The sequence below is a fragment of the Pelodiscus sinensis genome, chromosome 14 (assembly GCF_052426305.1).
Source record: "Pelodiscus sinensis isolate ZL-2025 chromosome 14, ASM5242630v1, whole genome shotgun sequence".
NCBI classification, from domain to species: Eukaryota; Metazoa; Chordata; order Testudines; family Trionychidae; genus Pelodiscus; species Pelodiscus sinensis.
The window spans coordinates 14,018,594-14,046,210 of NC_143065.1; the positions used below are offsets into that span (position 1 = coordinate 14,018,594).

Genomic DNA, 27,617 nt, shown 5'->3' on the forward strand with positions numbered 1-27,617 from the left:
ATCCCAACCAGGGCTTTGTCAAGTCGAGACTTAAAAACCTCTAGGGATGGAGATTCCACCACCTCCCTAGGTAACCCATTCCAGTACTTCACCACCCTCCTAGTGAAATAGCTTTTCCTATTATCCAACCTAGACTTCACCCACTGTAACTTGAGACCATTGCTCCTTGTTCTGCCATCCGTCACTACTGTGAACAGCCTTTCTCCATCCTGTTTGGAACCTCCCTCAGTAAGTTGAAGACTTCTATCAAATCCCCCCTCGTTCTTCTCTTCTACAGACTAAATAAGCCCGAATCCCTCAGCTTTTCCTCGATCTAACTTCATATTAAATATATTCTATTTATAAGTTAATGGGCCTTTCCTCCAACAATATTCTGTAATTATGGTATAATTTATAATTTTGTTGATGCTGAGGTGTGCCACAATTTAGGAATTCTGTGGAAGAGAAGGTTCTCTCCTGTGGGCTGGAAAGCTAGGCTGGGTGCTTTTTCCTTTACAGTTGCTGAGATCCTAGGATTCATTAGAGTGAACTCTTCCTGCTGACTTTACGAAATGTGCAGCTACCTTATCACTTTGCACACTACACGTTACACCTCTAAAAACCAGAATTCTCTGGTCTGGCAACATGTCTCAGCTGGGCTGTGGAGGGCAAGGAGCTGGTGTGCAACTCATCTGGGCTACAGGGGCAGGATGGGTGGCAGTGGCTCAGCTGGCTATGGAGGGGGCAGGGCAGAGGGTGTTGGTAGAAAGGGGTCCAGAAGTGACCTCTCCAGTCTGGAACAATCCCTCAACTGGGATCAGTCAGGTCCTGAGAGTGCTGGACCAGGAAGGTCCAACCCGTACACAGCTAAATGAATCATTCATGTTTATGCAATGGTTTGTCCTATGCAAGACATAATTTATTTAAAAAAACTATATAAAATGTACTGCATATATCCAGCATATGATTTTTAAAAGATAATAACTCGTCAAATCAAAATCAAATTTTACTGGAGCATTTAGAGATGCTCTTAATGAGACTCGCATGCCAGATTTCAGCTTTCTGTCCTCGGCCGTTTTGTTTGCATAAATGTTCAAATAAGTTCACAAGAATTATTTGTAATAGGAAAAGTATTTTTATTTATCCTTAAAGCCTGAATTATTTTTGATCAAGCCATTCAAAAGGTCTCTGTTCAAGCAGGGATTGAGACTGGTAAATTTCAGCCCCAAAAGTATGCATTTCAGAAAGTTATTGACAACTTAAAGCAGTTAAAACCTTTGCTAACACAAATGTTGCCACTTCAGCTATAATAGATTGACATTCATATAGTCTGGTCAAGTTTTTGCTGAATTCTCTATTTCTTTGGCTTCTCCAAACCCCATAAATATAAATACCTGATGTAGATTGTTGTTTTTCAGGAGGTTCTAATGATGCTAGATAACTACGTAAGAGATTTCAAGGCATTGATTGACTGGATACAGCTACAGGAAAAGCTAGAGAAGGCTGATGCTCAAAGCAGGTAATCAAGATTTTTTTTCTTTTCTTTTAATGTATTTCCTAATATTCTGTCGGGCAAAATTCACCCTTGTGCAAAAGGCTAGAATGAGGACCACTGAAGTCCCACTCAAACAATGTTGCCAGCTTCAGTCATTTAAAAAAATCACGAATGAAGCTTGTGAAATCATGGTATTTAAAAAAAAAATGTATTTTGAGTTTTTTTTTATTTGCAGGCTAGCAAAAGAGAGAATACCCAGGTTCTCTGGTGTGCTTCAGCCCACACACAACTCTGTGCTTCTATGTCTCTTGTACCATTTTTGACCATGCTAGCTAAATTAAAGCTAGAGTAGTTATGCCAGTCTGTACTGCTATCAAATCTCAGATTGCAACGTAGGCTTACCCTTGGATCCTAGTTCATTGGGATGACACAATTTTTACCTGTTAGCTACAAAAAAAGCAGTCTGTTTGTTTATTTGGATTCCTGTTTTCGTAAGGAAAACTAATTCCTGCTTTCTATCAACAGTTTCATAATATCCAGTGCTTCTCAGCAGTACCCCCAACCTTACAAAATCTCTTAAGTAATTTTCTGAGAAGAAAAAACATAGAATCCAGGCTTCAATACCATCAATAACAATAATACCTAGCTCTTCCATAGCAGTTTTCATCAGTAGATCTCAAAAGTGCTTTACAAAGGAGGTTAACATCACTATCGCATTGCACATATCAGGAACCTGAGGCTTAGGAAGGTGTCGTCAGTTATCAAAGGTCATTCAGTGGGTCGGTGGTAGAATTGGGGATGTAACCTTAGTTCCAATTCTTTGTTCTTTCCATTAGGTAATACTGCCTACCTATTGTGTGTGTGTGTGTGTGTGTGTGTGTGTGTGTGTGTGTGTCTCACTCACTCACTCACTCTGCATTAATTGGTAGTTGACATATATTTTAACCACTGTCTGTGCATATGGCAGGCTAGTTCAGGTAGAATTTCCACTGTTGCTATATCACCAATATCCACTGATTTTTTTTCTTTTAGGAATCCATTAGGAATATCCATTAAAATGTTATAATCACTGCCTAGGATTTATTCTTAATTCTTTCTCTCCTGAATTTTCAGACCTACTTCATTAGCCTGGGAAGTAAAGAAGATGTCTCCAGGACGCCATGTAATACCAAGCCCATCAACAGATAGAATCAGTGTAACATCAAATGCTCGGAGAAGTTTAAATTTTGGGTATGAAAACAAACTCCTGTATTAAAAGGTGTCTATTTGATCTGAGGAAGTGGGTCTGGCCCACGAAAGCTCGTCATCTAATAAACCATCTTGTTAGTCTTTAAAGTGCTACATAGTCCTGTATTTTGTTTCAGCTACACCAGACTAACACAGCTACATTTCTGTCACTATCCTGTATTAAAAAGTTTCAGGACTAACTGGTAGCTGGTTTTCTTTTTGCAGCTAATGTGTTCTTTGGGGTGCCATTTGCCAATCTGTATTTGAACTCAAATGTTGATCTCTGTGAACATGAGAGAGAAAAATACTCAAAACAAAACAAAACACTGCTACCAAAAGATCTAATTTTTAACTTCTATTTACTCAGACATTTTGTTCCTGGGCATTCCAATGATAAAAACGAATCAATATATTTCATGTTAACTGTTTAATAAGATTACCAGCCAGTTCCTTGTACAAAACAAAGGTCAAAGTATATGTAATTAACTTTTTAAAATTGCCTGTGTGTGCACCTGTGTATGGCTAGCTGAGTGTGCAGGAAGTTAATGTTGATCACTAACAATGAATGTAAAATTAAATTTTTGATGAGCAGCAAAATTTATATTAGCCTGAAAGTCAGAAAATATTTATTATATAAATACAAACTCCCTTATTCTGTTAAGTACCAATATGTGGAGCAAGTACACTAAAATTGCATTTAAATTAGTTAATGCTCCTCTGAAATAAGTGTTATCTTCATTGAAGCCCAAGTTTTGGAAAGAATTTAAGCCCATGCAGTAAGTCCATTCCTCTACAGGGCATGTTTAACTCCAGTCCATTGGGACTTTCCTGGTTTCTGGCCAATAGGAGCTAAGAGATTTTGCTGGGGGTGGATTATTGCTTTATAGAGAAATTTGATTATTGTTGTACAGAGAGATTTGTAGCTAATTCAGCTGTTATCTCAGGAGATGTTTGTTGATGTAGGCCCCAATCCTGCTGTGAGAACTTTTTTGATACACCTGTGGAAATGTTGTGGCACAACTTTTCATGTATATAGATCACTGCAATCCTGTCTGTATAGAAAAGCAGAATTTAGTCAGTCAGACTCTTTGATCTTTCTAAAGCAGGGCTACTCAACATGTAGCCCGCGGTGCAGTGTGGGTTTATGCGGGGCTCAACACGCAGCCCATGGGTGGTATCCTTTGAACATGACCTCCACTGGGAACACGCTCCACAATAGCGAGTCAATGTAATGATCTTCAGTTGATGATGTGTTTTAGTCGTTAAATTCCTGGACTGTCATTGCTCATTAAAAGTGCTGTCATATGGGTGGAAATTGGGTAAATATTGCATTTTATTAATATCAGCAGAACTGACATAAATGGGGCCTTTGTGTAGGGTAGTCTTGCCTTAAATCTTTGTATTCACGCCAGTCAGCGTGAAAGAAACAATTTCCATATATATGCATATATATTTGCACGTATATGCAACCACACTTAAGTTGAGGCCCTCGGCATATGCTATCCGGGTCATTGTGGCTCCTGGGGCTTCCAAAGTTGAATAGCCCTGTTCTAAAGGATGGAAGAATGGCCCCCAGTATATACAATTTATTTTTGATAGATAATAGAAACCTTCAAAATAGCATGGATTTATTTTAGTTAGATATACAGTGGAAGCTTAGAAAATATAATGGATCCCTGAACTTGTATGTATTCTATATTTATAGTAGAAGCACACAACATAGCAGCCTATGCGTGACTAAGCTCACAGCCCTTTCTACATGAGGCATGTAGATCTTGGGCAGAGAACAGGGAGACCTCTTTGAGGGTATTGCGCAATTGGTTATATGGTGCTCCCCAAACATTTTTTTCATGCTTTACAAACACATGATGTCTTTCCATCAAAGGATGCCACATTTAGGATCTATGTTCTCTAATCACTTCAGTTACTAGTTCCCTTTTAATTTTTGGTTTGTTTGAGACTTCGGCATCTTGTTGAATTAAAATTCCACTGTTGTTTGTGTATGGAGGAAGTGTAAACAGTCTCACTCTTGGCCTTTGTACTACAGATTGGACCTCCCTCATCCAGAACCCTTGGGAGCTGGTTGAGGGTCCTGAACAAGGCATTTTGCCACCTAGGGGAAGCCCCCTGTCATGGGCTCCCCCAGTCTGCTGCCCCTCAGCGCTTTTGGCTCCAGTTCCGCCCCAGCTGCCCCCTTGCCTGAGGGCTCCTCCCCGTCCGCTCCGCCCCTCCTCTTCCCTCCCCCCTGTACTGCTGGCTATGGCCAGGCTGTCTGCTGGGCTACCCACCTGCTGCTTGCAGGACCCAGCCCTGGCCAGGCTGCTGGGCCAACAGCTTCAGCCTCAGCTAGGCTGCTGGGCCACTCTGCTGCTGCAGGCTCTGAGCCAAGGCCTCACTACCACAGGCCCGGCCCCACTACCATAGGCTCTGGCTCTGGCCCTGGCCCTGCTGCTGTTGGCTCTGGCCCTCCTGGCACTAGGTTACAGGGGCTTTCTGGTTCAGCAGCATCCATGGTCCATAGCTAGACCAGAGAGTCCTGGTTTTGGAAGGTGTACTAGTGTCTCCTCTCTGAAATTTTGTATAATTAAAAATGCAAAACAGTACAAATTCATGTGTACTGTTGATCAGCTAGGATCCAAAAGGAATATTTTTTTAATGTTGTAAGTTCCTTTCTGTGTCTTGGTTTCCACTGATATTATCACCCGCCCTTTAGTTCAGACAGAAAAGTTGTGAGGATTTTTTTCCTCAAGTAAAATATCAGGAAGATTTTCAGCTCTGGAAATTGTATAAGTTTAGAAAGAGAGATAGGGGCAAGAATGAGAGCTTTTTCTTGGTTGCCAAAAGGTGCTTTTGTTTTGGAGCCACCCATCAATCTGAGCCAGTAATGTCAAGACACAAAAGAAATGACCACGTAAGAAATTCTCCAATAAACCGTCCCATTATTTTATCAAAATGTATTATATCTACGATTTATTTATTTATTTTTACTCAGGAATCCATCTGTGTCAATTGCTGCCACTCGTCTGGCTTCTTCAGGTGTAAGTTGGGCTGATAAGGTGAAAGCTAACCATGGAGCTAAAGGTGCCACTCTAGAGCAAGCAACTACACAAATCTGCATGCCAACACCAGTGCAGAAGTCATCACGGAGAAATGGCAAGTGTCTTTCAGTGAGCTGTTATCTAAAATTATTATAGCCCATTTATATTGATAAGTAAGTTCAAAATGAGATGATTTATTGTATAACAAATACCTCTTAAAATCACAACCTCAGTTATTACTTTACACTAATTTAGCTTTACATAAAATAACAGTAAAATTGAATTAATGATCAAAATGTAGGCTCTACCAACATTGCTTTTTCAATGCTGCAGTTGAAGTTGAGGAAAACTTGTGTTTTCAAGTACTGATAACTTTTCATTGACAAGTAACCTACCTGACAACTCATAGGAAAAAAAAATGTGACTTGAACTTTTGGTTTATTGAAACTAGTATTTACCTTTCTTTAAAACTCCTTCAGAGGTTTGTTTTCTAAACTTCATCATGGACATCAGGGATCACAACTAAAAAGCAAAATGTGGTTTGATTCTCAGGTTCAGAAATGTACAAACGACCCCACAAGAATAATCCTTGATATTTTCCAAGAGAGCTTAAAGATGTGTGTCCACAGAGACTAGTGCACTAGACCTATGCTAAAGAAGTGCTAATGGATGGCTTGTTCTTTCTCTGTAGATTGCCACACTAGATTGTAGTTTCTTTCCCTTTGTTTAAAGAGTGTCCTTGGAGAAGCTTTTAATTCACAGCCCATCTTTACCTTTGTGTTATGAACTTTCTCTCTCTGCCAGGATATTCTTGGGCCTTAGGGTTTTCTCCAAAGATTGTTTTCCCCATTGGTCTTTTAATTTATTGACCCAGTTTTCTTCATGCAAACAGAGCATTGAGACAGTGGAAGCAATATCCCCAAAACATGACTTTAGAGTCCTTATTCTAATATATTTAGTATCTTTAAAAAATCAGTAGAAAAGAAAGCCATGCACTTAGTGTATTTACATATTAAAACTGTTAGTAATTATGCACAATGTACAGAGCTTTAAATTTCCATATTTTTACAAATATGGTGATGTACAAAGTGTCAGATGTGTTTCTGACCTCAGAATATCTTACAAATTAATTTAATTCAGTTTTGTAACAGCAGTTTCATAGTCAGAAAAGAACAATTGAAAGCTTACTAATTTCTTGTCTCTCATTCATTCTGTTCTGCTATTTTATTGGTCTTTCGCCCTGAGCAACATTTTAAAATTGCCTCTTGTCTGTAGTGTTTTGGGTTTTTTTACAATGCATGTATTATTTGGAAAACTGAGAAGTCACTGTTACTAAATGACAGGACTGCCAGTATGACATATGATTTATTTCAGTGATGCATGTGATTTTTTCATATAAAAATAAAATGTACAGGAAAAATGAGAAGCAACAGATATCATTGGTTCTTTTTTTGACATATGTGAACTATGCAGTAAGTCTTATTTATACCCAGGAGTAAGCAAAGAGGAGGAGCTATCTAATTGTGACACTGGGCCCCAATATTTTTATGGAAATAGGTTTTTGAATATAAATATGCATAACCTAAAATGCAAAATGGGGCAAGTAACCTATCATTAAAGAGCATGTGATCTTCTGGATGGATATATTCTATTTGTGTACAAGTATCTTTCTTGTGTGTGAAGTTAGAAATATGAAGAGTACAACTGTCTAATAATCTTTTCTAGCAAGACCTATTAGTGGTACCCAGTGCTCAAGGCAATGATCTGTAAATGGTCTTGGTTTTTTGGTAAGCCTAAACTGAGGTTGGTCCCACAAAGAAAAGTGCTCTCGTCACCTAGGGCTGGATCCATCTTGAATTTTGTACTCTTCTGGTGGGGAGAGAAGAACTGAACAACGGATTGCAGCCCTGGAGAAATTCAATTTAAGTGGTGGGAAGGGTGTGTATAAACAATGGCTTTTAAACTGCCTTGTCACCCTAAGAGGATACACAAGAACACCTGAAAAAAAAAAAAAGAACTGAAACAAGAGGGTGGGAGAAATATTGCTAGGCTCAGGTCAGAGGAAAAAGTTCAGCTCTGTCTTTTTGAAGAACTACACCTGAAATAAGAACTAGGGTGAAAAATATGATTTGTAACCACTTCTCTTTGGGCACATCCAAACGGCAGAGCAAAAGTTGAATTAAGCTACACAACTTCAGCTATGTCAATTGCTTAGCTAAAGTCGAAATAGCTTAATTCTACATTTGGCTCTGTCTACTCAGCAGGAAGTCAAAGGAAGAACACTCTAACTTCTACTTCCCTTACTTCCTTGTGAAATGAAGGTTACAGGATTCGGAGTAAGAAGTCCTCCTGCTCACCATTTTTTTCAAAATAATGACTTGCTGTGTAGACACGCTCTTTATTTTGGAATAATATCAATTATTCTGAAATAACGCTGCTGTGTAGACATAGCCCTAGTGTATTAGGTTAGCTGGCATGTATTATTTTATTTGTGCTTAGTAACTTACTTAGATCTGTCTGTTTTCACTTGCAATCACATAAATAATACTTTTTATATTTAATAATATCCCTTTTGTTTATTATCAAACGCCGTGTGAATAATTATCAACAGCTGTGCATCTCTCTTGTTGATAAAGGGGGCAAGCTTTACGAGCTTTCTCTGGCTACATCTACACTGCAGGCTTCTTGCGCAAGAAGCTTTTTGCGGAAGAGATCTTCTACAAAAACTTCTTGCGCAAGAGAGAGTCCAAACTGCATGGACGCTCTCTCAAAAGAAAGCTCTGATTGCTATTCACAGAATAGCCACCAGACACCTGTACTTTTTTCAGTTGGCTCTTTTTGTGCAAAAACTCCCTGTTGCCTGTCCCCACACACCTTTTTGCGCAAGAATTCTTGCGCAAAAAGGAGTTATTCCTTGTAGAAAGGAATACCTACACCACAAAAACCCCTCTGTTCTTTTGATTTTACTGTAAATTTATTTGCGCAAAAATGCACTTGAGGTGTGGACATTCTGCGGGTTTTTGCACAAAAACGGCTGTTTTTGCACACAAACCCTGTAGTGTAGACGTAGCCTCTGTGTAAAGCTTTTATACAGACTAAGACAAATTTATTTGGGGTTTTGGTTGCATCTCGGGCTGTGCTCTTAGATGCTGACAAATCTCTGTCACTGAGCCCTCCCAGAGCTGACTGGTATCAGTGTTTGTGTTATTCTGCAGGGGGTCTTCTACTACAAATCTGAGCCTTTCCGGTGGGGGGGGGGGGGGGGGGGATTAGAGTATGTGGCCTAGCAGGACAGGGAGGTGGGGTGCCCCAGAGAGCAGATAAGCAGGCTCAGAGTTACGATCAATACATCAGGTGACAGTTTCAAGTGGATCTCTCTGATATGACTCATCACACGCAGTCTTAAAAAGAAACTTGAGGGACTGCAGGCTCTTCCTATAGTAGTGTCATAAGTGGCATATGGGTACCATGCTGCTACAGACAGCACTTGTTCTGAAGTAGTACTAGGAAATATTACTACTTGTTACACTACCTAAATAGAAAATGCCAAAAAAGAACATGCCGGGGTCGGCCTGTGAGCCTAGGCAGACTAGGCAGTCGCCTAGGGTGCCACCGGCCTGGGGCACCCGATGATGACATCACAGGGCACTCGGATGCCCGATTATTACGTCACGGCCGTAAAGGTGGGGGTGCCGATCGCGCCTTCCGCCTGGGGTGCCAGCTGCCACATCTGGCCTCGGGCCACTCCTGGCACCAGCTCATACTGAGTACACGTGCTGCACTTGTTGAAATATTCCCTTCACCAGATTTTTTTCCATTTGCCAACTTTAGCTCAGCATGTTATCACCTTGTGTCATGGGGTGCACCTCTCATTTCTGCGCTAACATTTCCTCCTGGTAACTCTTGTGTTAGCTCTTGAGGCCGACATCCCCATCCACACTATCATTCTGATTCTGGTCTGCAGCTCCTGTTGCTCCAAGACCGTGTGTGTTTCCTTTGTGAATTAGCCCTCTGGCTAGATCTTTCCGCATTCCCCTTGCTGGGGTTCAGCCTTCCCATTCAGTGCCTCAGTTCTGTGCCGAGCCCTCAATGGCTAGTAGGGGAACCTGGGCCCACGCTCTCCTCTGGGATTCAGTCCAAGGATCTTCCACTCAGCAGTTCTGGGCTTCCTCTCTGCTTCACTGCTCCTTCCCTAGACTGCTTTGCTACATTCTGGTTCTCTTCCTCTCTCCACTTATACCACTTCTAAGAACCCTCTTCTTGTTCCCAGAGAGTGACTGCTGCTTACCTTCTTGAAGCCTTTCCCAGCTGCCCCCAGGTACTCTTCCCTGATCCCAGGGAGTGACCAGGCCCTCTCAGAGAATAACAGAGGCCTGGGCCACTTTGAGTTTAGAGGCCCCAGTCCAGCCCCAGGCGTCGGATGTATCTAACTTCTCATCTACAAGGTCATATTGAAACCAAAAGAATATATGAAGATGAACACTTCAGACAGTTATTTATTAACAGTTAAGTCATTATACCAATAGCATGTATGTTAAAAATGTAACTTGAATTGTGAGTTTCGACTGCAAGCAAAACTCTTCATTTTAGGAATACTTTTCTGGCTTTGATGTATGCAAACTTGCTAATTACTTGAAGAAAAATCTAATTTATGTGCTGTTAATCACTGTTAATGTTAAGCATTTCGAGCCCATTTAAACAGTCTTGTCCCATTGTAGAACTATGACAGTTCTTTACTTGTTTTAATAAGTAGAATGTGCATTCACCTGTAGCCACTGATGCAGGGAAATTGACAAAAATACATAATGCACTTGTGATATTAGGAAGTACAGTTGACACACCGAGATTGAATATTTCTTGAAGCAATTCTTGTGGCTTGCAGTCTGATTTAAAGTTGGTGGAATGTGTACATTTCAGGAAGATGCTGTCATCATAGAGATCTTTTGAAATTTCATTGTTGTACCTTTGTTGAAACTGTTCAGCCACTGAATATAGATCTTCATCACTTAGTCCTCTGAACTCCCAAAGGAATCCAAAAAGGGTATACATTTGTTGCAGTGACTCAAATTGACACGTAAGACCAGATTTGAGGGAGGCAGTAATAACAACAGAAAAATTAACTCAATAGTGCCTTTCTGCATTAGATTGAGATGTTAGGCTGTGATTACTGGAAGACTCAGATAAAATGTCAATAGCCTGTGCTACTGATTTCTGCTCCAAAAGGATTACCTTTAATTGATCACGAATCTTTTGAATATCTTTATTAAAACAAGTCATTCAGTGTTAGCCCTGTCAACATCTAATGTACTATTGTGTGCTTGAATTACAAGATTAGTTTGGTGGATCAGTTTTAGCAGGTTCAACCACATGGCCAACATTACAATAGAATCGAATTTGGATGTATACTTCTGAATTGACTTCAGCTCAGTGTGAGCCTGTGCTATGAGAGTAAGAGATTCAGGCTCACTTAAAGCCTTTCTCACAGAGTCCAAATGCTGTGCAACTAGTTTAATGCCATCAACTCGTGCTGACCATCTTGTTGTTGACATGCTGTGAAGGGAAACAGGCTTAAGAATTTCCCACTTTCGAGGACAGCTGCTAAAGAGGTTGTATAATTGCTGGATTGTACCAAAGCATGTGATTGCATCCTTGCATTGATCCAGCGCAATCAATGTCAACAAGATTTATTGTGTGGTTGCCACAACTTGAGAAAATACAGTTTGGATTTTGCTCAAGAAGGACTACTTGTACTCAGTTGTTCTTCCCAGCCATATTGGATCCATTGTCATAGGCTTGGCCTATGCAGACTAGAAAATAATTAATTAGTAGCCTTCCAGAATTTCTAATACATGAGTAGTGATTTCTTTTCCATTTTTGGGGTGAAATTATCAAACTTCAATTGAAATCTTTGAACTTCCTGTAATTTTAACATATTGAACAATCAAGGGTGTCTGTTCTTTATGAGAACAGTCTGGAGTTGCATCAGTAATAATTGAAAAGTAGATTGCATGTCATATCTCTTCAAGAATTGTTTGCACAAATGTCCCACACAGCTCAATAAACTCATTTTGTATTCTGGTAGACAGATAATGGACTTGCATGTGTTTTCAGCTTTCTTGTGAGTCATGAACACGCTTAACGTGGCCTGTTAAAAGTGGGTCATACTTGCTAAGAAGCTCAGGTATACCAAGAAATTTTCCATTTGTAGGGTTACCGATATGTTGACTGGAACCAAACAAAACCAATTCCCGTTCAAAAAGAAAAAGAATGACATTCAATGTGTGCTCAAGGAGTTTTTTCCAATTATCAGTTTCTGGGTTTATTTCACTCAGCAGTAAGTTTTTTCAATTGAACGGTCAGCTAGTGCTGCTCTTCTACTTGATTTCCATGTAACATACTGCCATACATTCAATGTATGTTTCCATGGAACATACTGCCCTCCATATCTGTTGACAATCACTGAAGTCTTCAGCAACGCAGTTGAGTAGCATGTACACAGGTACCAAAGCCAACAACAAAGATTCTCAAGGGTAACAACAGGAAATATTGTTTTAGCAGATGACCCTCTTTTAAAGAGATGGCTTTGATAGAGATGTGGTTCCTAATAGCAATTTTGGTGCTTAACAGCATAGACTTGACATTGGCGCTGGATTGAGTCCTCGGTTCCATGAGAAGCGTGGATGCCCTGTTGACTGGATGAAAAACTTGTTTGGAAACAGAATATTAGCAGCTTCCCCTCCCCCCCCCACCAACAGACAAGATAGAACCATGGAACATTAGATATACCTAGGTTTGTGATTCCCTCCACCAGACCAAATTAATAAAAATAGTTTGTTTTTGCCAGTTCTGAAAGAGTGATTTGAACTTCGAAGTTACACTAGCAGTTAAACTGTTGCTGATAATCACTTTCAATAACAGATATATTTCCTGGTAGAGTATAGCCATTAAAACTCTTGATTGAAATATCCCTTTTTGAGCTAAAGGGGCTTCAGTGAATTTTATGATCCAGAAAGTATAAATTTTCAGGGGGTTAACTTTTTCCTAAGACTAAAATGAAGAAAGTCCCTTCTTCGCAGTATCATTAGAAGTTTAAAGAGCTGCAGAATAATTCCATTCTAAATGTTATAGGCCATCACCTGCAGCTGAAGAGCTTCAAAAAGAGTGAAACAATTCCGGTTCTGTAGTACTGGCCTATTATTTCAATACATTTTTACATAATAGATGGCATAAGATTAAATCGCAAAATATTTGAATTCCAAAGCTAAAAATACTCTTTGTTTTGTGAAGGTTTTACTTGGGAATTTGCATCATGCATATGTTTGCCCCAGCCTTTGATTTTGGGGATAGTACTGAGTTTTTAATGCATACATTGGATTATTAATAATAAATCCAGTGCACTTTATAGGTTCTCAGAGAATCAGAGAGCCATAGGGTTGGAAGAGACCTCAAGAGGTCATTGAGTCCAACCCCCTGCTAAAAGTAGGGTCCAACCCCAACTAAATAATCCCATCCAGGGCTTTGTTAAGCCATAACTTAAAAACCTCTAGGGATGGAGATTCCACAAACTCTCATGGTAACCCATTCCAGTGATTCATGAACTTCTTAGTGAAATAATTTTTCCTAATATCTAACCCAGACCTCCCTCTCTGCAACTTGAGACCATTGCTCCTTGTTCTGCCATCTGTCACTTCTGAAAACAGCCTCTCTCCATCCTCTTTGGAACTCCCACTCACTCTTCTCTTCTGCAGACTAAATAAGCCCAAATCCCTCTGCCTCTCCTCATATGTCATGTGCTCCTAATCATTTTTGGTTGCCCTCCGCTGGACCCTCTCCATCCTTCCTATAGTGGGGTGCCCAGAACTGGACACAACACTCCAGATGTGGCCTCACCAGTGCTGAATAAAGAGGAATAATCACTTCCCTAGATCTGCTGGCAATGCTTCTATTAATGCACCCTAATATGCCATTAGCCTTCTTGGCTACAAGGGCACACTGTTGACTCGTATCCAGCTTCTCATCCACTGTAATCCGTAGGTCTTTTTCTGTTGAACTGTAGCTTAGCAAGTCAGTCCCCAGCTTGTAGCAGTGTTTGGGATCGTTCCGTTCCAAGTGCAGGACACTGCATTTGTCCTTGTTGAACCTCATCAGATTTCTTTTGGCCCAGTCCTCCCATTTGCCTGGGTCACTCTGGATCTTATCCCAGCCATCTAGCATGTTTACCTCTCTTCCTCCCCAAGCTTAGTGCCCTCTGCAGACTTGCTGAGGGTGCAATCCACAACCTGATCCCGGTAATTAATAAAGATATTGAACAAAATCTGCACCAGAACCAACCCTTGAGGCACTCTGTTTGAAACTGACTGCCAACCAGACAGTTGATCACTACCTGTTGGGCTCAATGATCTAGCCACTTTTCTATCCACCTTACAGTCCGTTTATCCAATCCATATTTCCTTAATTTGCTGGCAAGAATACTACGGGAGACCGTATCAAAAGCTTTGCTAAAGTCAAGGTATATCACATCCACCGACTTCCCCATGCCCACAGAGCCTCATCATAGAATCCAATCAGGTTGGTCAGGCATAATCCTCCTAAAGGGTTGTGCCCCAGAGGAGACAGCTAAATTTAGTTTGGCTGAACCAGGGCCTGTGAGTCGGCGTCTTGTGGACAGGATCCCTTCTGACTCAGACTGATCTGCTGTTAGGCCCCGGATGAAGTGGAGCAGGTGGACCTGTGTCCCCCCTGCCACTCCAATCCATGGGTGGCAGTCTCCCTCCTGCTGTCTACACTGTGGGAAGTCAAAGGGAGAACTCTCTCCCTTTGACTTCCCTTACTTCTTGTAAAAGCAAGACTACCAGCATCAACTGGAGCACCCCTCCTAACTAGACCCACTAATTTGAACCCTGGAAGATCGAAAGCGCAGCTTCGATCTTCCTCTGTAGCATAGGCGTGCCCTTAGAGAATAATAAAAATATATAGAATCATGAGCTTTCGTGGGTAAAAGAGCATAAGTTATTTATATGTACATTATACTATGCTATTATATACTGTACAAAGCTGCTGCATCTCTCACACAATTGAGGGGCTTTTGTCAGTTTCATTTCTATGATTTGCTCTCTATCAAGACAAACATTCTTTCTTGCAGACCTTTCCATTCTTTAGGGGAATAGTCCTTTATAAGTTATATTATCAAAGTGTATAGGTTATATTATGATTTTATAAGTTACATTATCAAATACTGTCTTTTGTTAATTCCTTGGAATGCAAAAAACCTAAGTTTATTATATTGAGATGCTCTTCTGCTTACTATTTGCTTATATTTTTTCAATCTTTTTATTAGATAATAGTGTTTGTGTTGCCTCCCTTATTAATGGATTAACTCTAAATTCTAAATAATGTTTCTTTGTACAAGGAAGCTTTTGAAAAAGTGTTTTTTCTTTCTTCGTTTAAAATAAAATGTTTCATCATAGTGTTCACAAAGGTGGAAAACGAAATATTCTGAAAACTAAAATCCAAGAGCGTACAGAGTAGGCTTATCTTTTATTTATTTTGTCATAAAGGCAGTCCCCGGGTTACGTACAAGATAGGAACTGTAGGTTTGTTCTTAAGTTGAATCTGTATGTAAGTCGGAACTGGTGTCAGCCGCTGCTGAAACTGATCAGTTTCAACAGCGGCTGAATCTGGATGCCAGTTCTGACTTACATACAGATTCAACTTAAGAAACCCAGGCGTCCCCAAGTCAGCTGCTGCTGAAACTGATCAGCGGCTGATTCCAGGAAGCTCGGGACAGAGCAACTCGGCCTCGGGCTTCCTGTAGTCAGCCCCTGGTCAGTTTCAGCAGCGGCTGACTTGGGGACGTCTGGGGCAGAGCAGCTGGGGTGCTGCTGGGTTGCTCCAGTAGCGTGGCTCCTCGGTGCTACTAGAGCAACCCAGCAGCACCCCAGCTGCTCTGCCCCAGGCGTCCTGATTCAGCCACTGCTGAAACTGACCAGCAGCGGCTGAATCAGGACGCCTGGGGCAGAGCAGCAGGGGTGCTGCCGGGTTGGTACATTAGCGCTGAGGAGCGGCGCTGCGGGACCAACCCGGCAGCTCCCCAGCTGCTCTACCCCAGGCGTAGGCAAGAAAAGCCTGGTCTGCTGGGTGGGGAGGGGAGGCACTAGCAGCACCCCCCCCCCCCCCCCCAGCAGACCAGGGAGACGTGGGTGGCGGGACCGCCCGCGTCCTCCACGGCTTTACTCAGTCTCCCTGGTCTGCTGACCAGGGAGACGGGGAGCAAAGCCTTGGAGCACGCCCGCAGCGGGACAGCCCAGGTGCGCCCGGGCTGTCCCGCTGCGGGCGTGCTCCAAGGCTTTGCTCCCCGTCTCCCTGGTCAGCAGGGAGACGGGGAGCAAAGCCTTGGAGCACGCCCTCAGCGGGAAAGCCCAGGCGCGCCCGGGCTGTCCCGCTGCGGGCGTGCTCCAAGGCTTTGCTCCTCGTCTCCCTGGTCTGCTGGGGGGGTTCCCCCCCCCAGCAGACCAGGGAAACGTGGAGCGGCTTTTCTCGCCCTGGAGGACAGGGGCGGCGGGACTGCAGCGCATCTGAGCGTCCCACCGCTCCAGTCCTCCGGGGCAAGAAAAGCCCCGTTCGTAAGTCAGATCCGCGTTATTCGGGGACTGCCTGTACTTGTTTTAAGGGGCTACATTTTAAGATTCTCTGGGGACAGCTACACTGCGGGCTAAAGTCAAATTAAGATACGCAACTTCAGGTATGTTAATTGCGCCACTGAAGTCAAAGTAGCTTATCTCGGCTTTAAGCGCTGTCTACACCGCAGGAAATCAGAGCAGGGATATGCTTCCTTCAGCTTCAGTCGGAATAAGAAGCCTGATACTTTGAAATTATTTCAAACTAACGGGCTTGCTGTGTAGACACATACTCTATTATTTTGAAATAATGTTGTTGTGTAGACATGCCCTTTGTTAATTTGTGCTTTCTCTAAAACAGTAGCATTATAAAAGCATCAATTTTATTAATATATTTTAAATTAAAGATCTATGTTCAGTTTAGGATTCCTTTTTTGTGGTGGTCTTTTTTTTTTTTTTTTTAACCACCCAGATGTGTTTACTTTTAGCTAGAGGAATAGACCCATCAATCCATGAATCTTCGTGCATGCATACAATTAAGCAAATACATTAAGTAAATCTCAATCACTAGAAAATGATGCAGAGCCCAGCAAAAACAGATTACTAAAAGTGCAAAATGTATCTATTTTCTAGATTTATTTTTTTTTAAGCCAAAATTATTTGTACATTTCCACATATTCTGTTGCTTAAATGTAGCAGTAGAAGGCAAAATTCAGAGAACAAAGGCTAATTTTAAAATGAACAAAAGGTTATTTTTAGAATAGCTTCTCCTGGAATAAATTTTCTTTTCCCCATAGAGATTTTATAGATAATATGTATTAATGTCCATTAGAGTGCAAACAATCTGCCAATATATTTATATGCTAAAGAGTCCAAAGTCGTACAAAAAATTTCCTTCAGTTTACTTTTGAAAGCAAAAGGATTGGGGAAAGCTTTAATAATGAGTCTTTCATAAGCTTTGCAAGAACGCATTGGCTGATAAAGTGTTAGAAATAATGCTAATGTTGCATGTTCTTCTCAGGACTATAAAAATCCTACAAATTTTGGCTAAAGAAGGCTCATCCTGCATATATTTAGGGCTATTAAAGAACTTTCATATGTCCCCCAGCACTGAATTTGTCAGGAATCTCTGAACTGGGGATGATGGAGTTATTTTTATTTCGCAATTATTATAATTCAATCAATGCAGTTTATTCTTTAACATTAATTCGTCCAGCACTATAAAACCTGTGCCAAATGATAATATTTTAATAAAACGAGCATGTATAAAATCAGTAATCAATAGAAACATTTCCATGAAATTAAAAAAAACACAATGAAAATTGCTCTTCTAAATAAATGTTGCAGTTTTCAACTTAGTCTTCCCAACATTGTGTGATTTCATGAGACTCTGACGGTATATTATCTGGAAATTGACACTACATTGTATATTTTTATCATCCAGTCTGAGCAAAATACAAAAGTAAGCCAACAGAATACATAGAAAAATATTAAATTATATATTTAAAATACTTTCACTTTTAATAGCATAAGGCCTCAATCTTGCAATTGTATTTGCATGGGTAGATTCTTGTACTTTCACTGAGGCCCAGTCAAGTCATTGGGGTTTATAGGGTTGCAAGAGTCTTGTGTTCCAAGCTGTGACTGCAGGATCATGGCCTGAGAATGTAAACTGAAACGTAGGTAAGAACGCCTGTTGTTAAAACGTATGCGTATATACCCAAAAATGTACAAACGCTTATGCTCATGAATAACTTGCTCATGAAAGTAGCCCCTCGGAAGTCAGGGAAACTATTCTCACTAGTAAAGTATCGACAAAGGAATTTGCAGGATTGGTTCCATAATTTTTAAATTGATAGTTCTCCTTGGAAGGAAAATTAATCTTGTACAGTGTCTAATAGGTTCCATATATTTTTTAAGAGAAAAGATGTTATTTTGTGCAAGAATAGTTTAGGCAAATGTTAATAAAATTGCTAATTGTGACTGCAATATTGTATTTATAAAATTATTTCTTGCTGGGTGTTTTTGCTTTTTTGTTTAGAGCGGAAGGATGCAGAAGGCTGGGAAACAGTTCAGCGTGGAAGGCCTATTCGATCTCGATCTACAGCTGTTGCAACAAAAACTCCTGTAACTGCAGAATTGTTAAGAGCTAAAGATGACAGTGACAAAGAAAATGTAGGCTTCAGGCCATCAGAGTGTCAACAGAAGAATTCATTCGATAGAGATAGTGCACCCAAAACTACAGAACCTCTGCAGAAAGATTCTTTATATCTGAGTGAGCATCCTCTTGCTGACAAGACTCAGGTAAGTATAATTTGGGAACACTTCATATCTTTATTATTGCAATAGTTTTCTTATTTATATAGAAATATTATCAAAGTTATTATGTTTGGAACTTATATTAATTCCCTTTTATTATGGTTAATATGCAGAAACTACATTGTGAATGACAGTAAGGTGATGATATAAACTGACTGATAAGAGTTTTTTATCCGATAGAGGTGCACTATATATTTTATAATGTCTAGAAAAATATCAGGTGGAAATGCTTAGCTGGAGTCAGTGGATCTGCTCACCCATAAGGGCTGCAGGATTGGACACATTTATTGTGCCAATAACCAAAATGTTTTAATGTTTTTGAAAGTATAAAATCAAATTTGGCTTTAACAGTAGCTTCTAGCTCAAACTACCAAATATTTTTAAAAAAACCTAAAGACATCAGAAAAATTATTTGTATTCACTTACGTACACTCCTTATGCCATCAAGGCCACATGCCTGTTTTGGGGATGGTTCAGAGCTACAATATGTCCTGGAGTTCTCTGGCACGTAGAGTATGTCTCCAAACGTCTTTAGAGCAGTGTTTCCCAATTGGTGCTCCATGGAACCTCAGGGTTCCGTGAAGCAAAAGTAAGGGTTCTGCGACAACTTGGCACTTGCCCGCCTCCTCTTAAAGAAACAGAGCCTTTTTGCAGCGGGAGTCAGTGGGTCTTTTTTCCCCCCCCTCAACAAATTTTATCCTGGCAACCTTAGGGGTTCCTTGAAATTCTTTCAAGCTGAAAAGAGATCTGTGGCCAAATAAAATTGGGAAACACTGCTTTAGAGGGATACAACTTAATCTTGCCTCTGTGGCTGTCATCTCTGATGAATGATGTTGAGGTAGGGTTGCCAGGTGTCCGGTATTTGCGGGCTGTGTCCGGTAAAAAACCATGGAAATTTCCTGTTTCCCTTGGATGGAAGCCCAGTGGGGACAATTTTCCCCTGCTGCATCTGGCGGGGGAGGGGAGAGTGAGGAGTGCAACAGAGTTGTAGTCAAGGGGGGCAGAAAAGGGCACTTGTCGGGCGCCACGCTAGGGAGTGCCGGGCACTTGCCGGGCACCACGCTAGGGAGTGCCAGGCTGGGGTGGGAGCAGAGTGCGTGCTGCTCTGGCCCACGTGACCAGTAGAGACCCAGGAGCTGGCCATGTGATGCCTCCCTCAATACCAGCCGTGGCTATCCCGTGGCTCTTGCCTCCCAAAAGTGTGACTTGCAAAGCTGCTTCTGCACCCCTCCCCATGGCCCCGGACCCCGCCCCCTGCCAGCTCATCCCTGGCCCCCGGCTTCCATGTACTTACCAGGTGGAGCTGCGGGATTTTAAAAATGGTGCCCAAGATGGTGGCCATCTTAAAGGGGCAGCCTCTTTTAAAAAAAAAATTAAATTTTTTTTTCCTCCGTGATTCTGTTCGGGGGGGGAGGGGGGGCTTTTTTTTTTTTAACAACAACTTTGGTCTCCCACTTTTTTTCCCTTGACAGAATTTTTTCCCGATTTTTTTTTTTGGGGGGGGGGGAGGGAGGAGGGGGTTCAGTATTTTTTGTTAAACCGTCTGGCAACCCTATGTTGAAGAGATTATATAAGGGATATAGCTTTTGAAATTTACTGTGGCCCTCCCCACTTCCTCTGGTAGTGACTAAAATCCTACGGGGGATACAGTTCTTGTACTCTAAAAATATGTGTTAGCAATAATGTGATGGGATTGCAATTTTAGTTGCTTTCCCATTCCTTTGCTGTTTCAGTAACATCCCTACATGGAGACTCCCTTTCTTCCTCTCATTGCAAAGGCCGGGCAAAATCTGGCCATGATTTAATCCTTTTCATGAAAATGAACTATTGTATGACTGGTAGCCGTGTTAGTCTGAATCTGCAAAAGCGACGAGGAGTCCTGTGGCACCTTATAGACTAACTGAAGTGTAGGAGCATAAGCTTTCGTGGGCAAAGACCCACTCATGCATCTGATGAAGTGGGTCTTTGCCCACGAAAGCTTATGCTCCTACACTTCAGTTAGTCTATAAGGTGCCACAGGACTCCTCGTCGCTATTGTATGACTCTTATATAAAACCCTAGTTGCATATATATTAAAATGCAGTCAAAGGGATTGCGCTTTGTAAGACATGCATATAATTATATCATGTATAACAATCATAATATTGGTGGGAATTATTTACTGGTCAATATTGTTTGGTTAAAATATTATTGTTAGGAGACCCTAGTAACAAAGCTACATATGGCGGTTTTCTCCATTGTTGTATTGATGTCTTTTGCTGAAGTGGGAATGTTTGTATTTTTTTAACATTATTTCATATAATTACTATTGATTTTGCCATGTAACTATTGATTTTTTCATATACAGTTATGACTACACTGTAAACATCAGTCAAGCTAATATAAATATTATGAATAAGAATATTAGCAACAGTGACTGTGATATAAATAATGTTGATGCCAGTATAAACAAAATCTTATACATGATATTTAAATCATTAGAATGATAACTATTAAAAGTATACATATTGGTTGATTTAACAATGAGGCCAAATTTTACATATTTACCAATGTAATCCTGCTGATTTAACAGAGTTGCACATAAAGAAGCATACCTGTTCCTGCCTCTGCAATTTTGGGTGTTCCCTTTTGAAAAGGGACCAGTGTTGTCATTCTACATAAGAGGTGGATGGCAGGAATCTGAAGAATCCACATTCTGTGTACACCTCAGTTCTGGTGTCCATTTTTTTTGACAAAGCAAGAAGTAGGTGGGAGGAGAAAGGGATAGTGCCTGGAGATCTGCCACTATACCAATGTTCCCGTTTTCTTCTATGAAGGAAAAGGGCCCACGTAACACATTCCAGCTTTTATTTATATGCTGGTATTAACACTGAATAGATCTTATATCCCTTCTGCCAAGTTCTGCTTTTTTAGTTATACAGCAGTACAATCACATTGTCTTTGGTGAGGTCACAAGTCCCTGCATTTTGCTTCTTTGGGAACTCTCACTCACTCCTCTCTGCATTGAGAAAGGGAGGGGAGATCATAGGCCTTAATAAAATAATGTTCTACTATATTTCCATATATTATCCTTGTCGTCTTTTTTTCAGTCACCTCCTCTACATCTTTGTTTTTACAGACTTGGAAGCTAGAATTAATTCCATGGCTTTGAGCTACCTATGCTCGGATTTCAGAGAACTTAACATTTTATATCACTTTGTGTGTTCAGAGCAATTTAGAGTTGCAGTTGTGTGTTCCCAGCACTTCAGCAAAAAAGACCTCAGGTGTTTCAATTTGGGTGCTCAAAAAATAATGAATTTTTGGTCACCTGTGGAAAATTTTGGCTTATGAGACTTGCTCAACATCCCATAAGAACTTTGGTAGAGGGAGAAATAGAATCTACTTCCCTAGAATGGCATTTAACAGTTTTAACCATGAGACCATCCTTTCTCTTCCTGCAATTCCTTGCCTCATTTACTGCATTTACTTCCAGCTTCTTCAACAAAGGAAGCAAGTATTTTGCAGACAACAGACTCATTGACCGAATACACTTGTCCTGTGCATCAAAGGAGGCAAGATTCTGTACTGAGCATGTAAAAATGGAGATATTTTTCAGAGCCTTTCAAAACAAAGGTTGTAAGATTTTTTTTTTTTAATGTCCATAAAACAATGTGTTTTCCCTATCCCTTGTCCTTGGAAATGGGTGAGCTGCTTTAGCTGAAATCTTCCAACAACCAACCAACCAACCAACCAACCAACCAACCAACCAACCAACCAACCAACCAACCAACCAACCAACCAACCAACCAACCAACCAACCAACCAAACAAACAAACAAACAAACAAACAAACAAACAAACAAAATCAGCTTCAGGCAGGCACTTTCACCCTGCAAGTTTTATAAGTGTATAGGAAATGCTAGGCAACTCTAACTATTTCTATCACTAGTCAAATCACCTACTATATGCGGGTTAAATGTGGCATTTTATTAGGTTTTTTTCAAGCTGTGTATTTGAAAATCAGTGTGTTGCATCTGACTTATTTTGTAAATGTGTCTTTTACTAGTTCACAGCACACACACTAGAAGATTCCAGAAACAGTGGCAACATGGTTTTACAAGATAGCTCTTGCTTACAAACACGTTCTGAAATGCCTGCAGTTGTCATAGACACAGAACATACTTCAGAAAATCTACAGATTGATGACCCTCTCTTCCTGATCTTGGGTAGTAGAGAACAGCACCAAGAAGGAAAAAAAAAGACAGAAAGTGAAATGGACCCCTCAGACATTTCAAATGTGAGTGCTGCCCGATTGGTAAGACAATTTACAAGAATTCTGAATAAACCATGTCTTGGGGTTTCTCATTTTGTATTGCACAAGATATAATGTTAGCCTGCTATAAAATTTGTGGAAAAGTTCACAAATGATCAAAAGTATATAGTATAGAAAAAATGTCTTACACATTTCCAAGCATATTCAAGTAAAAATTAATTACAGTAAGACGGTTGAGTAAGGCTAAATGTACAGTAATGCACTGGTTTGGATTACAAGGATCACAACTCCAGTTCTTTCTAGATACATGATTACAATGATTTTTTTTTTTTTTGCTTCCTTTCATTATTGTTGATTAGACAAACATGGAACTGATCAGACTTCTTTCCCCATTAAAATCAAACCAACCCTTCTTTTATGCAGCTAGCAAGCATAGCTGACATTTGTTTGGGGAAAGTCTTGGGGTAGCCATGTTAATCTGTAAGTACAAAAATGAGGAGTCCTTACAGCCTAACACCTTACAGCCTAACAGATTTATTAGGGCATAAGGTTTCGTGGGTAAAAATGCCCCTCTGCCATGTATATTGGCCAAACTGGACAGTTTCTACACCAAAGGATAAATGGACACAAATCAGACATCATGAATGGTAACACACATAAACGTGTAGGGGAACACTTTAACCTGTATGGACATTCAATAATGGATTTAAAAGTAGCGATTTTTCTACAAAAGAATTTCAGAATCCAATTTCAAAGGGTGACAGCTGAACTGGAATTCATTTGCAAATTCAACACTATCAATTTAGGATTGAATAAGGATCTTAACTTTTTAATGAATTACAAAGGCAATTTCCTCTCTTTTCAGATCCATATTTCCATATCAACTGCTGTGAACAAGTACTTCCTCTCTGACTTGATTAGCCTCATTTACATAAATAACCTTTTTCTTTTGTTGTGCGCATGCGCACACAACTCCACTCCAATTCATCTGATGGAGTTTTAGCCATGAAAGCTTATGACCTAATAAATCTTAGTCTCCAGAGTGCCACAGGACTTCATATTGTTTGGGGCCATTTCTTACTAGTGAGCTTGTACAATATAAAATATTTCCTTATAACTTTTTCTTTGCTGACTTTGAGTAAGCTGCATGAATATTATATTTCTGATTCTTTCAACTATTTGGTACTTCAAAAATATGTCTTAGTGCAAATAATAATTTTTACTGTGTACAACAGCAATGCACAACCTAGGCTAGTGAGTGGGCTGCATGATTGGCCCTCTATCTCAGTGGGCTGCAAGATTGTCATAACCAAGGCGCTCTCCCGGGAAAGGGTTGTTTTGCTAACTGTGCTTTCATACCTAGAATTTGCAGGATGTGCCGATTAAACTATAGCAACACATGGATAGGATGCAGAGGGCATGCAGGACTCTCAGGGTTAATGTTATATACAATCAGCATGCACTTTGCTTTACATGCATGTCACTTTAGCGATACCATTAGGGAAAAAAGCCCTATGTGAACAGAAACTGGTGGAATCTGGCAACTCTTCATGTGGCTAATGGTAAACGAAATGTTTTTCAGGGGACACACAGAACCATGTGTGCACGTGGCCCACAGGCCATAGGTTGCCCATCACTGGTGTACAATTCAAACATATTGCTTATTGTTCATACAGAATTTTTTCTTGTCTATAAAGCAAGCTAAAAACTGTTGATCTCTCATGCTGTTAACATCATACATGGATGTCACTTTGCAGCAAGAGGATTTTCAAGAACAGAGTGCTAATGTTATTTAGTAGCATGAAATAAATGTAATTAAAATGCCTATGACATGCAAGAATGTTTTCTAATAAAAGGAGTCACCATTTTCTTATCTTTGGCAGAGGGGCTGATGAATTTCTCCATTATATTGGACTAATCTAGTGCTAGGTAACTTCTAAAGGGAGGTGTCTGTAGTAAAGAAAATTTTCAAAAATATATGCCATCATAGTTAACACTGGTTCACCTTCATTGGTGTTAGCAGTCATTGGAGTCTTAGGGTAGTTGTATCTACAGCTCATAAAGGAATTTTCTGTTGATTAGAAAGTATCCTTTCATATATATTAGCACTTCCAACTTTGCTAACAGCATATGAGCTGAATCAGTGTTAATAGTGGTAGATATTTGAGGAAGTGTCATTAAGAACTAAATGAATTCATGACTAGTAACTAGAATAAAGTTCTCCAAAGATATTATCTGCGTAGACTCTCACTTATTTTCTGAATTCTGTATAGATGTTCAGGAATAGAAGGTAGGGTCTGCATGCCTTTCTTTGTTGTCTAGCAAGATATGTGAACTCATTTAGGCTATTACTGTTTCTGGATCCGCTTTGCTTAGTCCTTGACACTAGCAAAGGATTTGTGAAGAGTCAGGAGGACATGTCTACACTTGCACCCTCTTTCGAGAGAGGGATGCAAATGAAGACAATCAAAATTGCAAATGAAGCCGGGATTTAAATATCCCGTACTCCATTTGCATTGTTAAGACACGGTTATTTTGAGAGAAAACCCTTCTCTCGAAATAACCCTTATTCCTCATATAATGAGGTTTACCAGTTATTTCGATAGAAGGGTTTTCTCTGGAAATAACCACATCTTAACAGCGTCTGTTATTTTGAAATAGCACCATAACGCAAATATGCAAATGGAGCGCGGGATATTTAAATCCCTGCTTCACTTGCAATTTCAAATGTCTTCATTTGCATCCCTCTCTTGAAAGAGGGTGCAAGTGTATTCATGCCCTCAGACAATAATGGTAAATCATCTTTGTTACTTTCAATGACCAATAGTATCTTGTAATATTCTTGTAGTATGATGTTAATGTAGATAAACAATGTAATGATAATGATATCATACCTTAAGAAATTTTCTTGTGGTCATTTTAATTAATTAGATTAAAACTGCTAGCATTTTAGCCTGTTTTTTTAATTCATTAAATGTATCCTTTAAATGTAGCACAAGTGATATAAAATATTGGTAAACTGACATAAAATGTAACATGATTAATATGTGGGAAATTACTTATTTCTAACACTCTGGTCCAGATTTAATTTCTGATTTTCTATACAGTCTATGGCAGAAGTTCTTGCTAAAAAAGAAGAGTTAGCAGATCGCCTGGAAAAGGCCAATGAAGAAGCAATAGCTAGTGCCATTGCAGAAGAAGAACAGTTAACTAGAGAGATTGAAGCAGAAGAAAATAATGACATTAACATCGAGACTGACAATGATAGTGATTTTTCTGTGAGTTTTCAGTCTCTTAAAATTAGTAATTGTTACTTGTTTTGGATGTCATCGGAATATAAACATAGAATTTAATTTCACATTCTTACTTGCTTTTTGCAGTTTAATTTATATTAGAAATATAAAATACTGTTTATATATTTAAGAACTTTAAGAATTTACAGATATTTGCCTAAGGTATTTTTAATCCTACTGTGTTTTACTTTTTGTATTCTGTATTACTTTAGTTGCTAATTACTCACCCTGGCCAACTAACTGGCAGAACAAATACGTATTTTTTTTCTTCTTCGGATAGTGTCCCCGTAGGTGTCGGGGCCCACTTCAGGTGTCGGGCCCGTCCCAGCGCCGCAGGTCAGAGAATTGTCAGCTGTAGTTTGGCTGGACTGCACAAGCGCGGCAGTGCGTGCTGTTCACGCCCCTCCTGAGCTTGTGTGTGATCCGGCTCCCGCCAGTTCCTCCTAACTGTTCACAGTCTCAGGCGGCGCGAGCCTTGTCTCCTCCTGTCAGAGAGAGAGAAAAGTTTTATAGTTTTTCTTAGCGTTAGCCATAGTCTAGTTAGTCAGAAAGTTATTTAGTAGTTAGTGTTAATTAGTCCAACAGGCATTCAACTTGTATTAAATGTCTGGGCGAGGGTCCTATACTCCAAAAATGCCCACATTGCACCAAACTGATGGCCCGGGCCAGACGTGACAGCGAAATGCTGTTAAAAATGTTTCTCTTCAACAAGGTGCTTCAGCCTTTCCACCCGGAGCAGGAGGGAACAGCAGAGTCCACGGCTCCGAAACTCAGTAGAAAGTTATCCCCCCGCTCATCTACATCATGTAGGAGTATGGACGGATGGACGATAAGCCAGGTACCTTGGGAGCAGGGTTACCTCGACATGCTGAACAGCACAAGCCAAGCCGCTGCGTCACAGAGCCAAGCCCTTCCCATCATAGGGAGACGGTATCCATGGCTGCAACTCTTAAGACCTGAGTCGGCCCCGGCTCCAGTAAAACGGAAACCACAGGCTGGAACTGCCCACATCGGCACCGATCGCCCAGGCACTGACCGCCCCGGTACTGAGTTTCCCATCCACGCCGGCACCAATGGCACCAACTCCTCCTACCGCGCTGGCACCCTCTACTGCGCCGGCACTGGCGGCGTCAGACTGACTGCATTCACAACAGTCCCAGCGGAACGGGCAATAGTATGCTCGCCAGCACTGGCTCACAGCGGATCGTCAGCACCATCCGCACAGAGTACAATGGCACTGAGCACGTCTTATCGCAATGCACTGCCAACTAAGCACAGATCACATTCCGAAGTGAGTCAATCTCCAGTGCGCAAGAAGGCCAGAGACAAGTCAAGGAGGATAAGAACGCCCTCCCTGAGTCCGGAACTGGCCATCTTTTCCCCTTATCCGCAGTCACCT

At 40.6% G+C, this 27,617-nt stretch overlaps 1 protein-coding gene across 10 annotated transcripts in view; it reads left to right on the forward strand.

The window, feature by feature from the left end:
* Positions 1-27,617, forward strand: part of SCAPER (S-phase cyclin A associated protein in the ER) — a 406,842-nt gene that overhangs the window by 67,638 nt on the left and 311,587 nt on the right. For 8 of the 10 annotated variants that reach the window (XM_075897363.2, XM_075897366.2, XM_075897365.2 and 5 more), the window contains 6 exons: positions 1,398-1,498; positions 2,588-2,704; positions 5,694-5,854; positions 18,397-18,659; positions 22,719-22,967; positions 26,033-26,203. In XM_075897363.2, coding sequence (XP_075753478.1) covers positions 1,398-1,498; positions 2,588-2,704; positions 5,694-5,854; positions 18,397-18,659; positions 22,719-22,967; positions 26,033-26,203 — 1,062 coding nt within the window. Of the gene's footprint in view, positions 1-133; positions 229-1,397; positions 1,499-2,587; positions 2,705-5,693; positions 5,855-18,396; positions 18,660-22,718; positions 22,968-26,032; positions 26,204-27,617 lie in introns of all 10 variants that reach the window. The other 2 variants (XM_075897368.2, XM_075897364.2) reach the window with 2 other exon arrangements.